General features: G+C 47.4%; 2 protein-coding genes across 8 annotated transcripts in view; one reads left to right on the top strand and one right to left on the bottom strand.

Moving 5' to 3' along the window:
• The window catches only part of Arhgap39 (Rho GTPase activating protein 39), a 92,994-nt gene extending 76,229 nt beyond the window's left edge, over positions 1 to 16,765 (bottom strand). For 2 of the 7 annotated variants that reach the window (XM_051159838.1, XM_051159839.1), the window contains exon 1: positions 16,293 to 16,454. The gene's annotated coding sequence lies outside the window, so the exon portion shown is untranslated. Of the gene's footprint in view, positions 1 to 14,984; positions 15,509 to 16,098; positions 16,232 to 16,292; positions 16,456 to 16,641 lie in introns of those variants that run through there. The other 5 variants (XM_051159841.1, XM_051159844.1, XM_051159843.1 and 2 more) reach the window with 5 other exon arrangements.
• Positions 8,783 to 16,690, top strand: LOC127200986 (uncharacterized). Its single transcript, XM_051159349.1, has 3 exons — positions 8,783 to 8,851; positions 12,537 to 12,620; positions 16,010 to 16,690. Exons 1-3 carry the CDS (start codon positions 8,783 to 8,785, stop codon positions 16,688 to 16,690), a joined length of 834 nt encoding a protein of 277 aa, XP_051015306.1.
• Positions 16,766 to 22,720: the final 5,955 nt, after the last annotated feature.

A 22,720-nucleotide genomic window follows, 5' to 3' on the forward strand; every position in this document is an offset into this window, starting at 1 on the left:
TGGTTTGGTTTGATTGTTTAGACACAGGGTTTCTCTGTGTAGCCTTGGCTGTCCTGGACTCGCTTTGTAGACCAGGCTGGCCTCCAACTCACAGAGATCCGCATGTCTCTGCCTCCCCCAGTGCTGGGATTAAAGGCGTGCACTACCACGCCTGGCTACAAATTCTGCTAACTTCTATAAAAGAAAAAAAAAAAACTTGTCCTTTGGAGAAGCATAGCAGGAAATATCTAGACTGAATTCAGTAAGGAAAGACCAGCTCTAGGCTGAGACCTTGATTGGAGAAGAGAGTCAGATCTGAAGGAGGAGCATTTGAGGACCAGTACTAGAGAGGAGGGGCTGGACCAAAGCAGAGCTTAGAGGCCTTGTTGAAAATGTTAAGATTATGAAGCTGGGAACTGGAAAGATGGCTCAGCAGTTAAGAACACCAGCCAAAGGTAGGCATGGTGGTGCACGCCTTTAATCCCAGCACTCAGGGGCGGAGGCAGAGGCAGAGGCAGAGGCAGAGGCAGGCAAATCACTGTGAGTTCAAAGCCAGTTTGGTGTACAAAGTGAGTCCGGGATAGCCAAGGCTACACAGAGAGACACTGTCTCAGGAAAAAACAACAACAACAACAACAACAACAACACTAGCCACTCTGCCAGAGGACCCAAATTTGATCCCTGGCACCCACACAGCAGTGTACAACTGTAACTCTAATTTCAGGGTCATGATGCTCTCTCCTGACCCTCAAGGGCAATGCGCACATGTGATACACAGACATATACGCAAACAAAACACCCACAGAGATAAAATTAAAATAATGCTTTTTAAAAACAAGATTATAAATTGTATCCCATGGAAAAAGCCAGCAAAGCATTTTAAGCAGAAGAGCAGCATGATGTAATTTAAAGTAGTCAGCAAGGCCTGGTGCCTACACTCAGCACACGACAACTGGAAGAGAAGGCCCACTACTCCACGCCCAGCAGTCCATGTCAGCAAATGGCCCTTGAGCTTGCCCAAAGGCTGGCCTCTAGCTTCTAAGCTGTAAGAGAAGCCACAACACAGGTGGCCTGTTCACACCAAGCACAGCCTGCAGGAAGAAGCAAAGCACAGTGGCACTACCTGGACACACCCAGAACACTGCCTGCACTGCCACCTGGGACTGATCTCTTAGCCTTCCGCCTTCCCCTGGCACCTGCCCAGCTACTTCTGGTTCCTCCATCCACAGACCACTCCTAGGACCTCCTCAGAGTTTGTTACCAATACACAAAGCAGCAATTCCTTCTCTTTCTCAGCCCACGCCCTTCTGAATAATTCACAGGTCCCTTAAGCTTTATTCACTCAGAAGGAAAAAGGAAATGGAAATATCCAACCATCCACAAAGCAGGTAAGTCATAACATGGATGAGAGTTACAACAGCAGCAAACCATTGGTGTCTTCTGTTTCCTTACCCAAAAGAGCAAAACACAAAAACAGACCTTAATATGTAAAAGAAGTATTCTTTAAACATATATATGAATGCCCTGCTGGATATGAGTGCGCACACCTTTAATTCCAGCACTAGGGAGCTCTGTGAGTTTGAGGCCAGCCTGGTCTACACAGTAAACTCCAGGACAGCCAGGGCTACATAATAGAAAGACCCCATCGCAAAAAACAAACAAATCAAAAACCAAATGCAGTACCACTCTCACTTTCTTTCTTTCTTTCTTTTTTTTTTTTTTTTTTTTTTTTTTGTTTGTTTGTTTGTTTGTTTGTTTAAGGCAGGGTATAGTCTCAGCTGGCTATGGAACTCACTGTGTAGACCAGGTTGGCCTTGAACTCACAGAAATCCACTTGCCTTCGCCCACTCACTGAGTACTGGGATAAATATGTACGCTGACAAGCCTGGCTCACTTAGGCTTGTTTGGTTTTTGTTTTTGTTTTGAGACAGGGTTTCTCTGTGTAGCCCTGGCTGTCCTGGAATTCGATTTGTAGACCAGGCTGGCCTTGAATTCATAGTGATCTACCTGCTTCTGCTGGGATTAAAGGCATGCGCCACCATGCCCAGCCGGCTTCACTTTCCTTCCATCATATTATGTTTTGGTAGCCTCTGCAGGATGGGTGAGCACATCCACACCCACAAACGTGCAGCCTTTTCATGACAGTTCCTTCTGTGAAACAGACACCCACGCACAGCTCCACAAGAAAACATGGCTCTTAGTTCAAGGCCCATATCCAAGCAAACTGCCTTTGTGTCCAGACACAGAAATACTGACACCCCTTCACCGTCCATGTTTAGGGCAAGAAATACTGACACCCCCTCACCGTCCATGTTTAGGGCAACTGCCCAAGAGCTGCAGTTCATCTGGAAAGGTATGCCACTCTTCAAAGAGACCCTGAAGTGACAGGGACCTATACTAAGTCCCAAGGAGCTGCAGGGCTCTCTCAACATCACCTTAAAAGCATGAATGCGGCCACCTTTATATTATATAACGAGCTACTCAATGTCATTAGCTTTCAGGAGAAGAGAAGTATTGAGGGCTGGAGAGATGACTCGGTGGCTAGAGTGCCCAGCTACACAGCATGAGGATTTGAGCTCAGATCCTCAGAACCCATACAAAGCTGAAAGCAGTAGCACATATCTTTAATCCCAGTGATCCAGAGTCCAGAAAGGAAGCAAACACTGAGCAGCTGGTTAGCCTGTGTGTACATCAGCAAACAAAAGACTCGGTCTCAAAAACCAGGTAGAGCCAGGCGTGGTGGTGCACGCCTTTAATCCCAGCTCTTGGGAGGCAGAAGCAGGCGGATCACTGTGAGTTCGAGCCCAGATGGATCTACAGAGTAAGTCTGGGACAGTCAAGACTACAGAGAGAGACCTTGTCTCAGGGAAAGAAAAAAAAAAATCACAAACCAGGTGGAAGGCACATAGATTTAAAGAACAAGAGAAAGCCCAGCATGGCAGTACATGCCTTTAATCCCAGAAGCACTCAGGAGGCAGAAGGGTCACTGTGCATTTGAACACACAGACACACACATACACACTGAGGGTTAGAGGGCGGCATGGGTGTTATGGTTCTAGAAAGGTGGTCCTACTGCTTTGAGCCTCCAGTAGGGATGCCAGAAGGCAATGGTAGGATGTGTGTAGAACAAACTGCTCCCACCAGAAGCTCGAAATCAAAAGAGAAGAACTGGATGAGTCACAGTCCCACAATCCCCTTTGGAGACATGTTCCCAGTGACATAAGGATCTCTTTACTAATGCCATTCTTAGGATCAAACCTTTGCACAAGAACTCTTGTAGGACACTCAAGATGCAATCTGGAGGACCGAGTGTGGTGGAGCACACTTTTAATGCCAGCATTCAGGGGAGGCAAAGCCAAGTGGGTCTTGGCGAACTTGAAGCCAGGTTAAATCTACATAATGAGTTCTGGGTTAGCCAGAGCTACAGAGTGAGATCATGTCTCAGAGAGAGACGGGAAGAGGGAGAGAGAGGAAGAGAGGGAGAGAGACAGGGAGAGAGAGGGAGAGAGAAGGAGGAAGAGAGGGAGAGAGACAGGGAGAGAGAAGGGGGGAGAGAGGGAGAGAGAAGGAGGGAGAGAGGGAAATGAATCTCTAAACTACAGTACAAACCAAGTGTGGGCGTCCTGCCACCATCATCACTCCTGCATTAAACACCCATCTTCTCACTCCACATCCACCACCCCAAACGTCTGCAAGTGAAATCCCACCCACTCCAATACTCCAACACCATCTAAACATTACCCCCCAACCCTGGCCTGGACAACACAGACACAGCCCAGTGTCCAGCTTCTTGGCCTCTTCCTCATGGTGCCCTGGATGCAGGGCACACTTACATGTAAAGCAGCATCTCTGGCTAATCCAGAGCTGCCCTTCCTATGCTTGCGGTAAAATACGACCATAGGAAAATTAATGGACAGTTTCCCTTCCCCTTCCAAGCCCCATATCTATCACGTCTCAGGCTACTCAATGTTCTTCCCAGCCCTTTTCATACTTTCATTTTGTTTTGTTTTTATTTTTTGAGACAGGGTTTCCCATGTATCCCTGGCTGTCCTGGAACTCGTTCTATAGAGCAGGCTGGTCTCTTACTCAGAGACCCACCTGTTTCTGCCTCCCAAATACTGGGGTTAAAGGCGTGCGCCACCAACACCAGCCGTTCTTTCTACGTCCAAAGATCCTCTCTGACTCTTTTTTTTTTTTTTTTTTTTTTTTTTTTTTTTTTGGTTTTTCGAGACAGGGTTTCTCTGTGTAGCCTTGGCCATCCTAGACTCACTTTGTAGACCAGGCTGGCTTTGAACTCACAGCGATCCACCTGCCTCTGCCTCCCGAGTGCTGGGATTAAAGGCGTGCGCCACCACGCCCGGCTTCCTCTCTGACTCTTATCTTCATTAAGAGCCCTCACAGGCTGAATGACCAGCACACAATCTCCACCTACGTAATTCCAAAGGAGCGTCAGGAATTCTCTCTTCTACCACTTCCTTCCCTCTCAGAACTATTGCCCCGCTACAGCCATCACTCTTTAAGAAACGTCTTCACTGTCCACCTATAACTTCTGTCCTGTTTTCTCTTAAACATGCTTTGCTCCTCTCCTTTCTATCTCCAAATCTTCTCTTCCAGATCATCAGCAGCTTTGACCCTGGATCCTCTAGCAGATTCCCATCCTGCTTACCTCACAGATCACAGCACAGCCACTCTGGGTGACTCTGCCCTTCCTACTGCCCACCCTTGATTACTCCTTCCACCCTATCTAGGGTGAGCTGCTCCTTCCTGTTGTCTGCCATACATAGTTCCTTCCTCCCTAACCTCTCTGAGGAGATAATTTAGTTGGTAAAGTGCTTGCCATCCAAATATGAAGACCTGAATTTGAATCTAAAAACTCATACTTGAAAAATGAGCTGGTAAAAAAAAAAAAAAAAAAAGAAAAAAAAGAAAAAGAAAAATGAGCTGGTGAGATGGCTCAGCCTTTAAGACCACTGGCTGCTCTTCCAGAGGGCCCAAGTTTGATTCCCAGCACCCACATGGCAGCTCACAGTCTTCTGTAACTGCAGTTTCAGAGGATCTAATACCCTCTTCTGGCTTTCATGAGCATCAGGCATAAATGTGGTACCCAGTCACACATTCAGCAAAAGCATCCATACATATAATAAAACTGTTTTAAGAAACTTTAAAAAAACAAAGGTGTAGTTGGGCATGGTGACATATGCCTGTAATCCCAAATACCTGCTCTCTCCTCACACTGGACTCACACAAAAGCTGCTGAGCAAACTTCATACATTCTGGCTTCTTCTCTCAACTTGAGGTGTGCTCTTCTGGGGCCTGCTAACCAGCTCAGACTCAGTCACCAGCAGCCCTCTGTAACAAGACTACTCTTCCCGAGAAGTCAGCCTAAACTTTGCAACCTTAGGCTACAAAAGCCTGTTAGCCTAAAACCTCAGGCTACTGCTCCATGCCACCACAGACTGGGAGCACAGTGTAACCCTGTGTCCCCAGCTGAGGCCTGCACTGTCTCCTTCACTTCTGGGTTCTGCTCCTGAGCAAGGACTAAGCTTGGCCAAAGTGGCCTTGGGCAGGAAGCCTGTGCTTTTCCAGGACACACCTGGGGCAGATGCACATCCCTACAAAGAACCCATGCGAGAGTTTCTGGTACCGCACAGCATTATCCTTTCAACTTTTAGAAACCAGAGTTGGGGGGAGGGGGGAAGAAAGCCAGGCCTTTAATCCCAGCACTTGAGAGGCAGAGGCAAGCGGATCAATGTGAGTTCAAGGCCAGCCTGGTCTACAAAGAGAGCCCACGACAACCAGGACTATACAAGAGAAACCCTGCCTTGAAAAACCAAAACAACAGCAACAACAAACAAAGAAACAAAACCAGGGTTTCTCTGTGTAGCCCTGGCTGTCCTGGAGCTTGCTCTGTTGACCGGGCTTTGGCATAGCCTTTTCAAGGTTTGTGTATAACAGGAATCACTAACTCTTTCTTTTTTTTTTTTTTGTTTTGTTTTGTTTTTGTTTTTCGAGACAGGGTTTCTCTGTGTAGCCTTGGCCATCCTGGACTCACTTTGTAGACCAGGCTGGCCTCGAACTCACAGGGATCCGCCTGCCTCTGCCTCCCGAGTGCTGGGATTAAACTCTTTCTTTCTACTGCCAAATAACAGTCCTTGCTATGACATTATGAGTCTTTCCACTTTCAACTACTGTTACTATTATGACCACTTTTTGTGTAAATGTGTTTTCACCTTTTTTTTTTTTTTTTTTTTTTTTGGTTTTTCAAGACAGGGTTTCTCTGTGTAGCCTTGGCCATCCTGGACTCACTTTGTAGACCAGGCTGGCCTCGAACTCACAGCGATCCGCCTGCCTCTGCCTCCCGCGTGCTGGGATTAAAGGTGTGTGCCACCACGCCCGGCGTGTTTTCACCTTTTATTACATTTATTTATTTAATGTGTGCATGTGCAGCCACCTGTGTGTACATGCTATAGCATGTAAGTACTGGTCAAAAGACAATTTTTGGCTCTCTTTTTCCACTGTGTGGGTTCCAGGGATCAGACAGACAGACACACACACACAGGCACAGACACACAGACACAGACACACACACACACACACACACACACACACACACACACACACACACCCCTGCCTCATGGCAGAAGAATGCCATCTTTACAGACACTGGATCACAACCTTCCAGAGACTGGCCTTGTTGTTTACTTTTCTTGCACATTTAAACATAGTAGAACTTGTGACCTATGACCTTTACAATAAGAATGGATTCTACTGGTTGATAAGCAGATCGCAGGGCTAGCGTCTAGAGGGAGGACCTGTGACAAGCATAAGGACGGATATTATTGGTGGAGGATGCAAAGTACATGATCCTCTTTAATAGGGATGAGTTTAGTCACTGCAGGGTCAGGGCCTAACCATGCTCAGGATGTTTGGGGATCAGGTGGAGGCTGGCTTCTAATAGAGTAGCAAATAATAACCAGGCTGACTGGCCACTTTTCACTCTGGCATTCCTGGTGACAGGTATCATTCATTTCCTTCCGTTGAAGAAAAGGCCCAAGCGATTGGCAATCCTGGTTTCTCCAATACTTATTCTAAGCTGTGCTTCCTACAAGGCAGCAAGTAATTTTACCAGCCAAGGTATCTCTCTGGACCATTCTTTACTTTCTTAACCATAAAATAATAGTAGTAGTAGTAGTAGTAGTAAAATTTTAAAAATTCTCCAACTCCAGTAGAGAAACTCTCTGATCAACTATTTATCTTCGTATTTAAAATGCAAAGAGGAGGTGGGCATGGTGGCTCACACCTTTAATCCCAGCACTCGGGAGGCAGAGGCTGGCGGATCACTGTGAGTTTGAGGACAACCAGGGCTCTGTTATAATGCAGTCATGAGGTGGAGAAGTAGACGGGTGCTTGTGCTTGGTAAAACCTGGTTTCCTTTGGAAGCCTGGAAGCCTGGAGGCAGGTGACCAGCTTCTCCTACAGACACTTTAAAAGCGCATAAGTGTGCGTGTAATCATTTTTCCTGCCCTTTCCTTTTGAAAAGGGCTCTGACCAGTCTTAGTCACTGTTCTATTGCTGTGGAGAGACATCATATCCAAGGCAACTCTTATAAAAGAAAGTATTTAGTTGAGGGCTTGCCTACAATTTCAGAGGCTTACATCATGGGGTGGGGGGGAGATAGAAAGAGAGAGAGAGAGAGAGAGAGAGAGAGAGCGCACTCACGCCTGGGTTTAGCATGGGCTTTTGAAACCTCAAAGCCCACCCCCAGTGACACACTTCTTCCAACAAGGCCACGCCTTCTATTTCCTATAATCCTTTCAAACACTGCACTCACTAAGCATTCACGTATCTGAATCTGCAGGGGCCGCTCATTCACACCACCACAGGACCCTTGCCCTACACCTGTGTCAGCAGGAGGGTCTGTGTCAGTGCACTTCCAGTGATGAGATGGCTGCATGGTGATACTCCGTAGTAAGGGGACGTGCTGTAACTTACGTGACAAGTTCCTGCTGGTGAATAATGTAAAATTAAGCAAGGCTTTAGGCAGCTTTGCAAACATATGAATGCGGCTGGGGACTCTCCTTGAGATACAGTACCTATTTCTTCAGTAACTCACTCTAACAGCTTTATCTCTTAATGTCTTTAGTTCTGTCCTTCTTTTGGCCATCTGTTCTCCCAGTATCTATCTCCTTGGTTTTTTGGTTTTTTGTTTTTGAGGCAGGGTTACTCTGTGTAGCCTTGGCTGTCCTTGAACTCACTCTGGAGACCAGGCTAGCCTTGAACCAGACTGTGGCACCAAAGCACAGTGACAGGGTCTGAAAAAAGGGAGGTGAGGAGTCTGAGAACATCAGAGGCCCCTGCATGCCGATGGACTGCTCTACCACCCAAGGCCAGGGACACCTACGCATCTATCTACAATGTTATGCTAGCCTTACTTTTCCCCCATTCAACTCTGGCCATGAAGGACCTCTTGCCTGAGCCTTCTCTCATCACTGCAGGGCCTGCAATCATTTGCCCTTCAAATTTCTAGAGCAGACCAGCTCTGTAAATATGCCTGTTGGGGTTGGTCTGTTCGCTGCCCAAATGAGCAGACTCGTGTATCCCAAAATGTTTGTAACCTTGCCTAAGAGCTTATTCCTGTTTGACCAATTAAAACAACAACAACAACAACAACAACGCATCCAGGCAGGGCGAATGGGACAGGCATGGCTAAGGTTCACAGGCTGGCCTGAGGTTCTTGGGAGAGGAAGCAGTGAGAGATGTGAAAAGGAGCCAAGACAGGAAGTGCAGGGAAAAGGCTGGTGCCATGGGCGAGGTGGAGAAGCACATGGCTGGCATGGATGGAGGATTTCGCCCAGATGACGAACATCAACAAGTACTTGGGTTTATGGATGGGAGGCAGCTCAACAGAAATTATTAGAAGCCAATGGCATGGGATTGGGCCCCAGGTGAGCCAAGCCTATTTTTAAGATATAACAGGTGTCTGTGTTTTTACTGACTGATAGCGGGTTAGAAAGTACCATCATAATAATATTATAGGGCTAATAATAAACATTTCTTAGGCCCTACTTCTAAATTAGCCACAACATATGCCAGAGAAAGAGTTTAGGCTTTGCAAACCACACAACTAACATGACTACTCAATTCTGCCAAAGTAATACAAAATGGACAGATCTGACTATCAATAAAACTTTATTGCCAAGCCGGGCGTGGTGGCGCACGCCTTTAATCCCAGCACTCGGGAGGCAGAGGCAGGCGGATTGCTGTGAGTTCGAGGCCAGCCTGGTCTACAAAGTGAGTCCAGGATGGCCAAGGCTACACAGAGAAACCCTGTCTCGAAAAACCAAAAAAAAAAAAAAAACAAAAATAAAAAACTTTATTGCCAAGGGGCTGCAGAGATGGCTCAATGGTTAAGAGCATTGGCTCTTCTTCCAGAGGACCCAGATTCTGATGCCAGCACCCACATGGTAGTTCACAAACATCGTAACAACAGTTCCAGGGGATCCAATGCCCTCCTCTGGCCTGTGAGGGCCCCGGGCACACAAGTGGTACACAGATATACACCATACACATGAAAACAAATAAATGAATAAATGTAAAAAGAAAAACTTTACTGCCAAAAGACACCAGGGTAGTGGGGGAAAGACAGGAAGTGTCCACTTGTAGTTAACCTTCTGACCCCCAGTCTAGAGAACTAGTCTGGCCTTTCTTTCTGTTAAGTTTTGTTAGTGGTGGGTTTGGGTTTGGGTTTTTTATCTGTATGAGATTTTACTTATTTTTATTTCATGTGTATAGATGTTTTCCCTGCATATATATCTCTGCACCACATAGTGCTGTTTGCAAAGAAACCAAAAAAGAGCATCAGATCCTCTGAAACTGGAGTTACAGATGACTGTGAGTCTCCATATGGGAACTGGGAATCAAACCCAGGTCCTCCAGAAGAGCAGCCAATACTCTCAGCCACTGACTGAGTTCTCTCTCCAGCCCTGATTTGGTTTTCTCTGAGAGGTGTCTCACTATGTATTCCTAGCCTGGAGCTCAGAGATCTGCCTGCCTCTGCCTACCAGGAGCACCACTCCCAGCTTACTGTTATTGATCACATCTGTGTGTGTAGGAGTACGTGTGTGAACACGCATGCAGAGTTCAGAGAACAACTTTTGAAAATCAGTTCTCTATTTCCACCATACAGACACTGAACTCGGGTCACCAGGCTTAGCAGCAACTTCCTACGCCATTTCACAAGACCCATTTTGAAAATGTTTTGTTTTGTTTAATATGTACAATGTTTTGCCTGCATGTGTCTGTGCACTACACATATCCAGTGCCCACAAAAGGGCATCAGATCCCTTGGAACTAGAGTTACAGACAGCTGTAAACTACCAGTCAGATGCTGGGAACTAATCCCAGGTACTCCAGAAGAACAAATCCTTAGCCACTGGGCCACCCCTCCAGCTCTGAAGCTAAAAAAAATTATTTTATTATTTTCCTATTACATTTTTATTTATTTAATGAGAGGAGAAGACATGGTGACGCATACCTTTAACCCCAGCACTGAGCAACAGACAGGGACAGCAGCAGAGATCCATGAGTTTCAGGCCAGCCGGTGCTACAGTAAAGACCTGTCGGGTTTGGTTGCTTTTGTTTTTTTCCTGAGACAGGATCTCTCTATGTAGACGAGGTTGGCCTTAAATTCACAGAGATCCACCTGTCTCTGCCTCCAGAGTGCTGAGATTAAAGATGTGTACTACCATGATTGGCTAAGAACCTGTCTTTTAAAAAAATACCAATGAGCCAGGAGGTGATAACACACGACTTTGATCCCAGCACTTGGGAGTCAGAGGCAAGTAGGTAGCTCTCTGTGAGTTTGGGGCCAGCCTGGTTTACAGAGTGGGATCCAGGACAGCCAAGGCTACACAGAGAAACACTATTTCAAAAAACATACCAACACGCACAAACACACAAATGCACAATTTTTAATTTTTTTGGTTTTGGTTTTTGAGACAGGGTTTCTCTGTGTAGACTTGGCTGTCCTGGATTCACTATGTAGACCAGGCTGACCTCAAACTCACAGAGATCCACCTGGCTCTGCCTCCCGAGTGCTGGAATTACAAGCATGTACCCTTGCTCCTGGAGGGGTTTGTTTTTTTGAGACAGGTGTGTGTGTGTGTGTGTGTGTGTGTGTGTGTGTGTGTCCCTGACTGTTCTGAAACTAGCTCCGTAGACCAGGCTGGCCTCCATCTCACCTATCAGCCTCTGCCTCCTGGGTGCTGGGATCAAAATCATGTGCCTCCACTGCCCTGCCAACTTCATGTATTTTCTGTATGCATGTGTGGACACGTGCACACCAAGGCACCTGGTGGAAGGTAGAAGATATCTGGGAGTCAGTTCTTCCACCACGTGGGGCTTGGGAATTGAACTCAGGTCATCAGGCTTGGTGGCAGACACTTTTATACGTCGGAGGAGGCGGGGGAGACAGACAGACAGACAGAGAGACAGAGAGAGAAGGGGGAGGAGAGAGAGGAGAAAGAGAGAGGAGAGATGTAGGGGGCAAAGGGGAAGATGTGTGTACATGGCGTAAGTGTAGACATCAGCTTTCCAGAGCTGAGTCTCTCCTCCCGCCTTTCCGTGAGTTCCAGGGACTGAGCTCTGGCCATCAGCATTGCATCATGCAGGCGGAGCCATCCTGATGCTCTACTTTTCTTTCTTTTTCAATTATATTTATTTGTATATATACATATGTGGGTGCACACGCCACAACATGCATGTGAATATCAGAGGACAACCTTGTAGAGTCATTTTTTTTCTCTCTACCAGATTGGACTCAGGGATGAAGTCAGGTCATCAGGTTTGGTGGCAGCTGCTGTTACAGCTGAGGCGTCTCTCTGGCCTTCTTTCATTTCTTTTCTCTATCTGACATGACATGTCATATTATAACTCAGTCTGGCCTCAAACTTGCTATTTAACACTGCATAACCTTGAACTTAAGATCTTCCTGCCTCCAACCTCTCCAAAGTGCTGAAATTACAGGCATGTGCCACCACACCCGGTTTTATGGGGTGTTAACTTTGGTCATAGGCAAACACTCTACAACTGAGCTACATCCTCAAGCCAAGCCTGACCTCTCCTTTCCAAGCTCTGTGTTTTTGGCACTAAAATGGACATGCACACAAGTAACTGCGCATAGATAAGCTGTTCAGTTTAATGAATAAGCATTGCTTGGGAAGTATTTATATAGAATATTGAAAAATATTTCTAGTGCTGACTGTTATGATTTTTCTAACAAAAACAAAAACAAAAAATGCTGTACGAAACAATGAATCAAAAAACAAAATACACATACATACACCCCACCCAGTGGAACAAAACAGATGATGCCAGGATCTTCTCAGTATACACACTGTAAAAAGATTAGTAAGCATTTAACACCAGACAATGAGCATAGAAGAGCAATCCTCACACATCACCATAGCCCACAACAGAGGCCAATAAAGTTCACTATGTCACTACCACACTTCAGAGACCAACAGGACAGTGGGCATACCTAACTTGCTTGCATTCAGGAAGACACACCCACACCCAATGTCAGCCATGGGATTCAGGTCTTCATCCCTGTAGCAGCAGACGTGGGCAGTGCTACAAGCCAGGTGAGGAGAAATTTCCTAGCAAGATGGTAAAAGCTGCCCAACGACAAAGTCCAGGTCAGTCTGTTACAGGGCACAGGGAAGGCCTGGGACATAAAGGTGGGGGCAACTCAAGGGGCCGACAAGAGACAGAACAGTGTGGCATAGGAACCTCAGAGAAGTCAATACTTAAGAGTATAGATTTTTATCTGGGGCGTCAAGAAAGGCAACAATGGGAAAGGGGTCTCATGAGGTGGTAACCAAGTCTGTCTCCGCATGCACGTGCCTGCCTGCACACCTAGTCTATTTCAATGAGCAAAGCCTTGTAGCATCCTTATTGGGTACCGAAGGGTCAACTGTGAAAATTGTGTGTAAGATCCCGTAGAAATGGGGATTTTGCTAAAAAAATTAAAAATAAAATTAAAATTAAAAAGAAAAGGGGTTTTGCTAGTAAAACTGGATATTTCAGCATAAGCAACACAGTCCAAGGATTTTTTTTTTTTCTCAATAGCATCAAGGCATCAGGACACCTAAGGAGAGACCGGAATGGCCAGACTGAAATTGGGCGAGGACCTGTGAGTCTGTGTGTGCCGCAGCACACATACGGCAGAGGCAGGGATGAAATGGGACTACCTTTTCTTTTGCTTAAAAGCATGGTCTCATGTAACTCAGGTGATTCATATAACTCAGGTTGGCCTCATTTCCTCTACTTTTACCTCCCAAGTGATGGACACCATCTCCTAAAAGGCAGACATTCTCACCTCCAGTGCCACAAACTCAAGACTTGACTTAATTCTATCAGAGTATAAATGAAATTTTAGCATTTTCAAGAGTAAATCTGAAATAAGGAGAGGAAAGTGATGACTGGATAAACTACCTCCTTGGAAAACATGGCAATCTCCCTCACATTGTTTAAAGCCTGCACTAACTTCTTCCAATAGTTTACAAGGCATGTTACTGAGCAAGTGATACCAAGCTCTCAGTGGGCTTTTATCTTCAGTACCAAAGTTTAGTTTAATAAGCTACCTTTCTTCTTTTTAAATATATATTTAATTTGTTCGTGGTTTTTATTTGTGTGTGTTTTGCCGGCATGTATGTCTGTGAGCCATGTTCATGCTTGCGGTGCCTCTGGAGGTCAGAGGAAGGGGTCGGGTCCCCTAGATCTGGAGTTACGTGAGCCACCGTATGGGTGCTGGTGATTGAACCCAGGTCCTCGGCAAGACCACCCAGTGCTCTTAGCCACTGAGCGGCCTCTCTAGTCCCAAGTTACCTTTCTTTTTTTGGGGGGAGGGGAAACAGGGTTTCTCTTGGCTGTCCTAGACTCTTCTTTGTAGATCAGGCTGGCCTCGAACTCACAGCGATCCACCTGCCTCTGCCTCCCGAGTGCTGGGATTAAAGGTGTGCGCCACCACGCCCGGACCAAGTTACCTTTCTTAATTCAAGGGTAACACTGTGAGGTATAATACTGGCTCTGTAGGCCTGACTCACACTTACTCAGAGGCTGCATACACCAATCTCATCTACCCCCACTGGGTACTGGGTACTCTGTGGCGGCTCATGAGATGCTTGCTTTCCAAAAATACTTTTTTTGTTGTTTTTTGTTTTTTTCGAGACAGGGTTTCTCTGTGTAGCCTTGGCCATCCTGGACTCACTTTGTAGACCAGGCTTGCCTCGAACTCACAGCGATCCGCCTGCCTCTGCCTCCCGAGTGCTGGGATTAAAGGCATGCGCCACCACGCCCGGTTCTCCAAAAATAATTTTAAAGCAAATCTATGCAATAATTTATCTAAGGGTATGAAATTGGTTCTTTCACTTTTATAAAGATTTGCTTCCAGCCAGCTAGATGGCTCAGTGTGTAAAGGAACTTTGACCTGAGTTCAGTCCCTGAAATCCATATGGTAAGTGGTGAGAAACAACTCCTAAAAGTTATCCTCTGCCCTCTACATGCTGGTGCTGGTGTACACATACATACACACACACACACACACACACACACAAACATGTTTCAAGCCAAGCATGGCAGTGCATGCCAGACAAGATCATGAGTTTGAAACCTGCCTGAGCTACATAGGAAAACCCTGTCTTAAAAAAAAAAAAATATAATATATATATATATATATATATATGTATATATATATGTATATATATTTTATATATATGGATGTACGTAGATATTCAGCTTATGCCCTCTGTAGCACACAATCCAACCCAGAACTAGTCCTAATGGCCTGCAACTTAGTAGCAAGAACAATTCCTGGCAAACACTCAAACTTCCAGGCATGAAATTTTTACAAGTCTTGAGTCAGAGTCCTCACAACAGCATTCTGAGACCAATACTATTAGTGTACCCATTTTACAGCCAAGAAACCAAAGGCAAAGAGACCTTACCTAATACCACAAAGCCAGTAAAGGAGGAGTCATGACTCAAGGGCGGTCAGTCTGGCTCCAGAACCAGGCTCCTGCAAGACAGCTGATTAGAAGGCGAGCTGGAAGGAGCCACCTTTCCATTCCCTCCTAGGCTCTCACAATCCCTTAAAGACCGGCTCTCCGGACTATCCAGTCACACCTCTCCTCCTAATTCCCTTCCCCCACGCTCGTTGTAAAAAGGGGAGCCGCGGACAAAACCACCTGCTGTTTACAGACTGCGCCCTGGACGCAGTGCTCAATTGCCCTCCCTCGCTCCCAAAGACAAACGTCCGTATTGTCTGCACCGCGGGAGGAACTGAAGCCTTGCAACTGTACGTTTTTCTGCAGAGGTCACTGGAGGCCTGGCCAACCAGAACAACACCGAAGCGGGGGGGAGGGGGCCCAACCGCATTTTTGCGGCTGAAGGTTGCGTAGCGCCCACAGCAGCTGCGGTGAGCAGCAGCATGGAACACACCCACAGCTGCCGCGCCCGAAGCGGGCAGCACGTTTTAAAATAAAGACAGCCTGGCCGGGACGCACAGCCTGCCGGCTCACAGCCCCCACCCACCCCATGCCTGCCAACAGCAGGCGCCCAGGGAGTTCCAAGTCTGGAAGGCCGAGTAAAGGACCACCCGAGCCTGCCGCAGAGGCCCTGCCGCGAAGCCGGGGCGCACCACGCGCAAAGCAAGCCACGACCCGACCAAGAGACGCCCACCGACTCCCGGGCTTCACGGACAAAGCCTGGCCCGCAAGATCCTCGCCCGGCAAGCACCATCTCTCACTACCCCGACTACACTGAGCAAACGGACAGAGTGCACCGTGCAGGAAGGGCACAAGCATACCGGCTCTGGGCCTGGACACAGACATAACGCACGCACACCTGTCCTCGGGCCGACTCCACACACCTGTCTGCAGACCAGGCACCTTCACATCTCACGCCCACCGTCAGGTCCATCACAATCCCAACCACCTCAAGCAAAGGGTTCTCACACAACTATCTTGGGTAGGGAACACACACGCACTCACGCCCATCCAAAGGCCAGGAACGCGTGCAGACCACGGGCATTCTCACACCCACCCTCGAGCCCCTTCTCACACGCAAGCTGGCCTTCACACTCCCTGGCCCTGGGCCGCGGCGTCCTCGCGCGGACCCTCCCCGATCGTGTCACCTGGGGCCCCGATTCCTAGCACGACCCGGCTGGGGGCCTCCGCCCGGGCCAGGCCGTGGGGCCGCAGCGAGGCCTCTCCGCCATCTTCCCGGCCCGCGCCGCCCACCGCCCGCGCTCTCACCAGCGGGCCCTGCTCCCGGGGCGCCGCCACAGCCCCTCATCACCGACCGCACGCTGCGCCCCAGCTCCCGGCGGCTCCCGGCCGCCGTTGCCGCCGCAGCCAGCGCTCCTCGTCCTGGGTCTCTGCCGCTGGTCCAGTGCGCTGCGGCCGCGCGTCCCCCGTCACCAAGCGCAACCCCCCGCCTCCGACTCCGCCCCCGCGAAGAAGCTGGCACCGCCAGGGGGCGCCGCCCGCGAGGCTGCAATGCGCCTGCGCCACCCCGCGCAGCCCCTCGGGAACCAAGGGTGAGCCTGGCCTCTGTCGGAGGCCCCGCCCCCGGTGCCGCACTAGCCGACCGTTTTGCTCTCACCTGTACCCGCCCACTTCTGGCAGTCTGGGTCACCTCAGGTGTGTCCTGATGTGGGCGTGGCGAGATTTTACTAGTTCCGACCCTGCTGGGGTTCCTGTGCCTGCGGTCTACCTTTTCCTTGACTCTGGAAAGGTAGCCATTGTCTAAAATGTTCTGCGCGCTCCATGTTTTCTAACTTCCCTTTATGATTTTCTTCGTTTTAGCTCCTTAACTATTCTCGCGGTAACTCAGGCACAGCGTTAAATGCGCCCCCTTTTCTAATTTTTGTTTTGTTTTGTTTTCTGTGTGTTGTGTATGAAGTGTGTGCGCGCACGTGCCAACGGTGTGCGTGTGCGTGTGCGTGTGGAAGTCCACCATGGAACTGACAACCTCAGGCTTGCGCAGTGAGCACTCTTACCAACTAAGCTGTTTCCATGGTCCTTTTAAAAAAAATTTTATTGGTTATTTATTTTTATTTAAGACAGGATTTCATATGGCCTAGGCTGACCTTCAACTTGCTGAGTAGCCAAGAAAGACTTTGAGATTCTAATCCTCCGGCCTTCACCTCCCCAGTGCGGGCATCACAGGCATATGCCACCGTATCCGGTTTATGCAGTGGTGGAGATAACGGAACTAGAAAAGCGCTTTACCAACCCAGCTGCATCCTCACTGCCTTTTAGGGTTTTATTGTTGTTTTGTTTTTTTTTTTTGTTTTTTTGTTTTGTTTTTTTTGTATTTGTTTCTTTCAGATGAGCTCTTGCTATGTGTGGCCTCAAATTTAAGATTTGCCTTTTACTGGTTACAGATGCATTCGTTTGTCACCCTCCCTGGCTTTGCTATCTTCAGTTCTTTTTTCTTGGTTTTGTTTTGGTTGGTTGTTTGGTTTTCGTTTGTTTGCTTTGTTTTGTTTTTTCGAGACGGGGTTCTCTGTGTAGCCCTGGCTGTCCTGGACCTCGCTCTGTAGATCAGGCTGACCTCAAAGTCGCGGAGATCCACCTGCCTCTGCCTCCAGAGTGCTGAGATTAAAGGTGTGCGCCACCACTGCTACTTGGGTCTTGAGCGTGGAACTCAATGAGCCAGCTCCAGCTCTTGTCTTTATTTCTATGAGTTGTACTTACGGTCCACTTGCAGCCAAATAATAGATACGGCCCAAAACTCTTCCAGGACTGTGCGGCACTCCATCTGTGTCCAGACCCTGCTCTGCTCTCATACGGATGAGTTCAGAGCCTTCAACACCCCCCACTGCTGCAGGCCCATGCCCACTGGCTCTCCATCAATGCGCACTTAGCACTGCCTTGCCTAGTCATCTCATACTGCTGCACACTTACTTATGCACAAGGACTTCTATTCTGTCTCGACCCCCTGTAGCAATGCTGTCGGAAACAAACATTCTACATATTGCACAAAGACACACAAATAGCAAAAGTAGCTGAGCAAGGCAATTTACTTTTGTGAATATAAATTAACCAGGCTAGCAAGTACAGTAGGGCAGGAGGTTCATTTACTTTCTATCCCAAGGCAGATGATGACTGTGTCTTTTTCCTATTGCCTGGGGCCACCTTTCCTGATTGACTAGTTTTAAGAGAATCAGCCCAAAGTAAACAAAAGAAGAGGGTAAGGTGTTGCCTGCTACAGATCATCAGGTTTGGAAAGCAGAGAAGGTGGGGGCTTTGTGCAAGGAAAATTTTTAGTAGGTAGAGGAAAGTAAAAGGTTGGAATTCTTTGTGGCGGTCCCCCCCACCCAGAAAGGTTTCTCTGTGTAGCCTTGGCTGTACTGGACTCGATTTGTAGATCAGGCTGGCCTCGAACTCACAGAGAGCTAACTGTCTCCGCCTCTCCGAGTGCTGGGATTACAGGCATTTGCCACCAAGCTCGGCTATTTTTTTTTTTCCCCTGTATTTTATGTGCATGGGTGTTTTGCCTGCATCATGCCTATGTATTATTTGTGCCTGGTGCCTGTGAAGGTCAGAAAAGGTCAGATCCTCTGAGGAATGGAGTTACAGATGGTTGTGAGCCACTATGTCCCGGGAAGAATAAACAGTGCTCTTTAACAGCTGAGCTCACTCTAGCCCCTCTAACATTATTCTTTGTAAATATAAAATGCCTGCTTTACTCTCTACTTTCTGCTTCCTACCATGTCGCTTTGGTGACTGTATGTCCTGAAAAAACATGCCTACTCTTCAATATCATCTTGGTTTTATATTTTAGTCTTTCCCTGTTCTGGAACTCCACAGATATAGTCATGTTTAGGTTATTTGTTGACTACAGTGCATTCTTCCACTATCAACTTTTTATTTTCCTGTCAGGAGCATTCAACACCTTATGGCTGAGTTGCTTTTGTTGGTGGGAGTCCCGATGCTTAGATTGTCAAGTTGGGAGAACTAGGATATGCCCCAATTCTGGGCATGGGAACAGGCACATTCTTTAATCTCAGCACTTGGGAGGCAGAGACAGATGGATCTCAGTGAGGTCTGCCTGATCTACATAGTAAATTATAGGCCAGCCAGGGCTGCCTAAATTGCTCCTAGCTTAAAGAAAAGAAGACTCAGGAGGCAGAGGCAGGCGGATCATTGTGAGTTTGAGGCCAGCTTGGTCTATGAAGCAAGTCTAGGACAGCCAAGGCTACACAGAGAAACCCTGTCTTGCAAAACCAAAAAAGAAAAAGAAGGAGGAGGGAGCTAGGAGGGGCTGGAGAGATGGCTCAGCGGTTAAGAGCACTGACTGTTCTTCCAGAGGTCCTGAGTTCAATTCCCAGAAACCACATGGTGGCTCACAACCATCTGTAATGTGATCTAATAAATAAATAAATCTCTAAAAAGAAGAGAAGGAGGAGAGAAAGAGGAAAAGCAGTAACAGGAGGTGGCCGTGGCAGACGTGGAGGAGGAAGATGTGTCCCCTAGGGCATTAGTGAGGCTTACCTTTCAGAATTTCTGTAAGGGTGTTTCCTAAGATTAAGGAGGGAAAACAGGGCCTGAAAACGGATGGTGCCATGCCATGATCTGAGGTCCCTGACTGAATGAAAAAGGAGAAAGGAAAACTCTAGAAGAGTCCCAACATATCCTGCTTCCTGATCCACAGAAATATAAACAAACATCCTCAGGCTCCTTCCACAACTGCAAGCTGCCCCGCCCCCACCACACCTCTGTGGGCCAGAAGAAATCCTCTCTCCCTAGAGTTGCTTCTTGTCAGCTGTTTTGGTCAGAGTGGCAAGGAAACTGACACAGAAGCCCTGAGTGTAGAGGTCCAGTGCTCCCAGGCATTGACCCCGTCTGTGGTCTACATGCGACACCAGGTATCAGTTTGGGCTGAGGGCAGGAGTAAGCACATCACACAGTTTGGCAAAGCGTCACCCACGCCTGTCTTCTGGTGAGAGGACTTCCGGTGGGAGAGGGATGGTAGGACCACCGTTTGCATGTCACTTTCAATATGAATATAAGTAGAGTTTTAGGCCCTGGATGAGGGTTTCCTTAGAAGAAGGTATCGACCCATGTGTTTATTGGTTTTTTTTCCATCACTGTTACAAAATAACTGATCTAAGGCATGGTGGTGCACGCCTGTAATCCTAGCACTCAGGAGCCAGAGAGGCAGGAGGAATCACAAGTTCAAGGCTAGTCCAGGGTACTGTGTAAGACCAGCCAGAGATACATAACAAGACGGCGTCTCAAACACACAGAGACAAAAATCTGACCTGAATCCCAAACAATTCCTGAGAATTTATAAATACACAAAAAGCAAAATAAGAAGGAGACCAAAAATATAAAGTAAGAACAGCCTGAGCTGCTGTGGTGGGGGAGTGACAGGGCATCAGGGGAAAGCACTTGATGATCTTGCAGAGAGTCTGGGTTTGGGTCCCAGCACTCACGTTGTGGCTCACGACCATCCCAATTCTAGTTCTAGGGGCTCTAATGTCCCCTTCGGGCCCCCGTGAGCACTGTCCATATGTGCTACTCAAACATACACTAAGGCAAAACACCCATAGACATAACATAATAAAAAGTAAACCTTTAAAAGTTCGTTTTGTTGTGGTTGGTTGGTTGGTTGGTTGGTTGGTTGGTTGGTTTTTGAGACAGGGTCTCTCTGTGTAGCCTTGGCTGTCCACGACTCACTTTGTAGACCAGGCTGGCCTCAAACTCACAGAGATACACCTGCCTCTGCCTCCCCAAGTGCTGGGATTACAGGCATGCACCACCTTGCCTGGCTTTAAAAGATTTTCATACAGTATGTTTGAGCATGTTTTTCCTCTTCCCCAACTCCACTCCAAAAAAAGAAAGAAAGAAAGAAAAGAAATTTAAAAATTAAATAAATAAGAAGAGATAACAAAACAATCCAAGCACACGTCCTGGCACACACCTTTAAAGCCAGCACTCCTGAGGCAGAGGCAGGCAGTTCTCTCAGTTTGAGGCCAGCCTGGTCTACAGAGTGAGTTCTAGTACAGCCAAGGTTATACTCGAGAAACCCTGTTCAAAAAACAACAAACCAACAAACAACAGAACAAAGAGCACACACACACACACACACACACACACACACAAACACAAAACAAATTCTCACAAGGGGCTGGAGAAATGGCTCAGAGGTTAAGAGCACCAACTGCTCTTCCAGAAGACTGGGGTTCAGTTCTCACATGGCAGCTCACATTTGTCTGTAACTCATGTTCCAGGGGATCTGACACCCTCACACAGACACACGTACAGTCAAAACACCAATGTACATGAAATAAAAATAAAGTTATAAAACCAAGCCAAACCAACCAACAAACAAACCTCACAAAACCAAGCCAAACCATGGACTCTCTTATGTTATGGCTAACTACTCCTAGGCTTGGAGCTTGGCCAGCCACATTCCAGTGGAGAAAACTGATTTCCCACTTTTTAGCAAGTATCAAAAGCAAATGTATTCTTGGTTGGGAGTGAAACTTTGTATCCCTCTTCTGTCCTGGGATTTTTGTCCCATTTGAACCTATCCAGACCTTGTGAGTGCTGTAACAGTCTCTGTGAGTTTGTATGTGCATCTATCTGTCCAGTTGTGTCTGGAAGATGCTGTTTCCTCAGAGAGTCATCCACCACCTCTGTCTCTTAAATCTTTCTATCAATTTCTCTTCCACACAGCCCTCTGAGCCCTGAGGGTAGAAATTTGATGAAGACATCTCATTTAGGACTGAGTACTCCAAAGTCTCTCACTCTCTGCATATTTTCAGTTGTGGGTCCCTGTGTTAATGATTATCTACTGCAAAGAAAAGCTATTCTGATGAGGGTTGCGGGATGTACTGGTCTGTGACTATGGCCATATGTCATTAAGAGTCATTTTTATTGCTATGTCCTTTTAGCAGAATAATAGTATTTGTTTTTCTCCTCACCCCACAACCTGTCTAGTCTCAGCTTCTAGGCTACTTTAGCAGTGTCAGGCATGGGTTCCTTTTCAGGGAGTAGCCCTTAAATCCAATCAAAAAGTGGTTGGTTCCTCTCCTAACATTTGCACTGAAGCTGTCAGACTCCATCTATTTTGTTAGGAACAGCCTAACTCCATCCCAAAGTCCACCAACTCTGAGAAAACTCCCTGCCAGAGGCTCGAGCTGAGCTTATGCTAAGCTACACTCTGTATACACCCTGTTATCCATGATGCAGTGGTGTCACGATGCATCCTTTGCTATCTACACACTCGGTTACATGTTGGATGTGCCCTAAGCACCGCCTCACTTATCTCGTGACCAATCAAACTAAAGGTCAGTTAGAACTGCTTGTTAGCAAGATAACTTGAGTCAGAGCTGACCACCCTGTTCCACCATCCGCCCCCCTGTATGAGCTAATTGCAGTTTTCACCCTTTAAATAGACAACGCAGCCTCCCTCCCATCGTGGGCTCAGTTCAGATCCCGAACTCGCCATCTCTCCGTGCTTTCGTTCTAAGCTTCTGTATCTGAAGTGAGTTTTCTCAGCTTCCACCCCAAACCCAACAGTTGCACTATTAAACCCGCATCTATCACTGTTGTAGCTCTTAGAATTGGTAGCTGGGCTACACCAACCAGTGCTCTTCTCCTCTGTCAGTGTGCAGAGCCCCTTCCAGCACCACAAATGCTAATCAGTAGCTGGTGAAGACTCTAGT

This window comes from Acomys russatus, chromosome 17, assembly GCF_903995435.1.
Source record: "Acomys russatus chromosome 17, mAcoRus1.1, whole genome shotgun sequence".
Classification (NCBI taxonomy): Eukaryota; Metazoa; Chordata; class Mammalia; order Rodentia; family Muridae; genus Acomys; species Acomys russatus.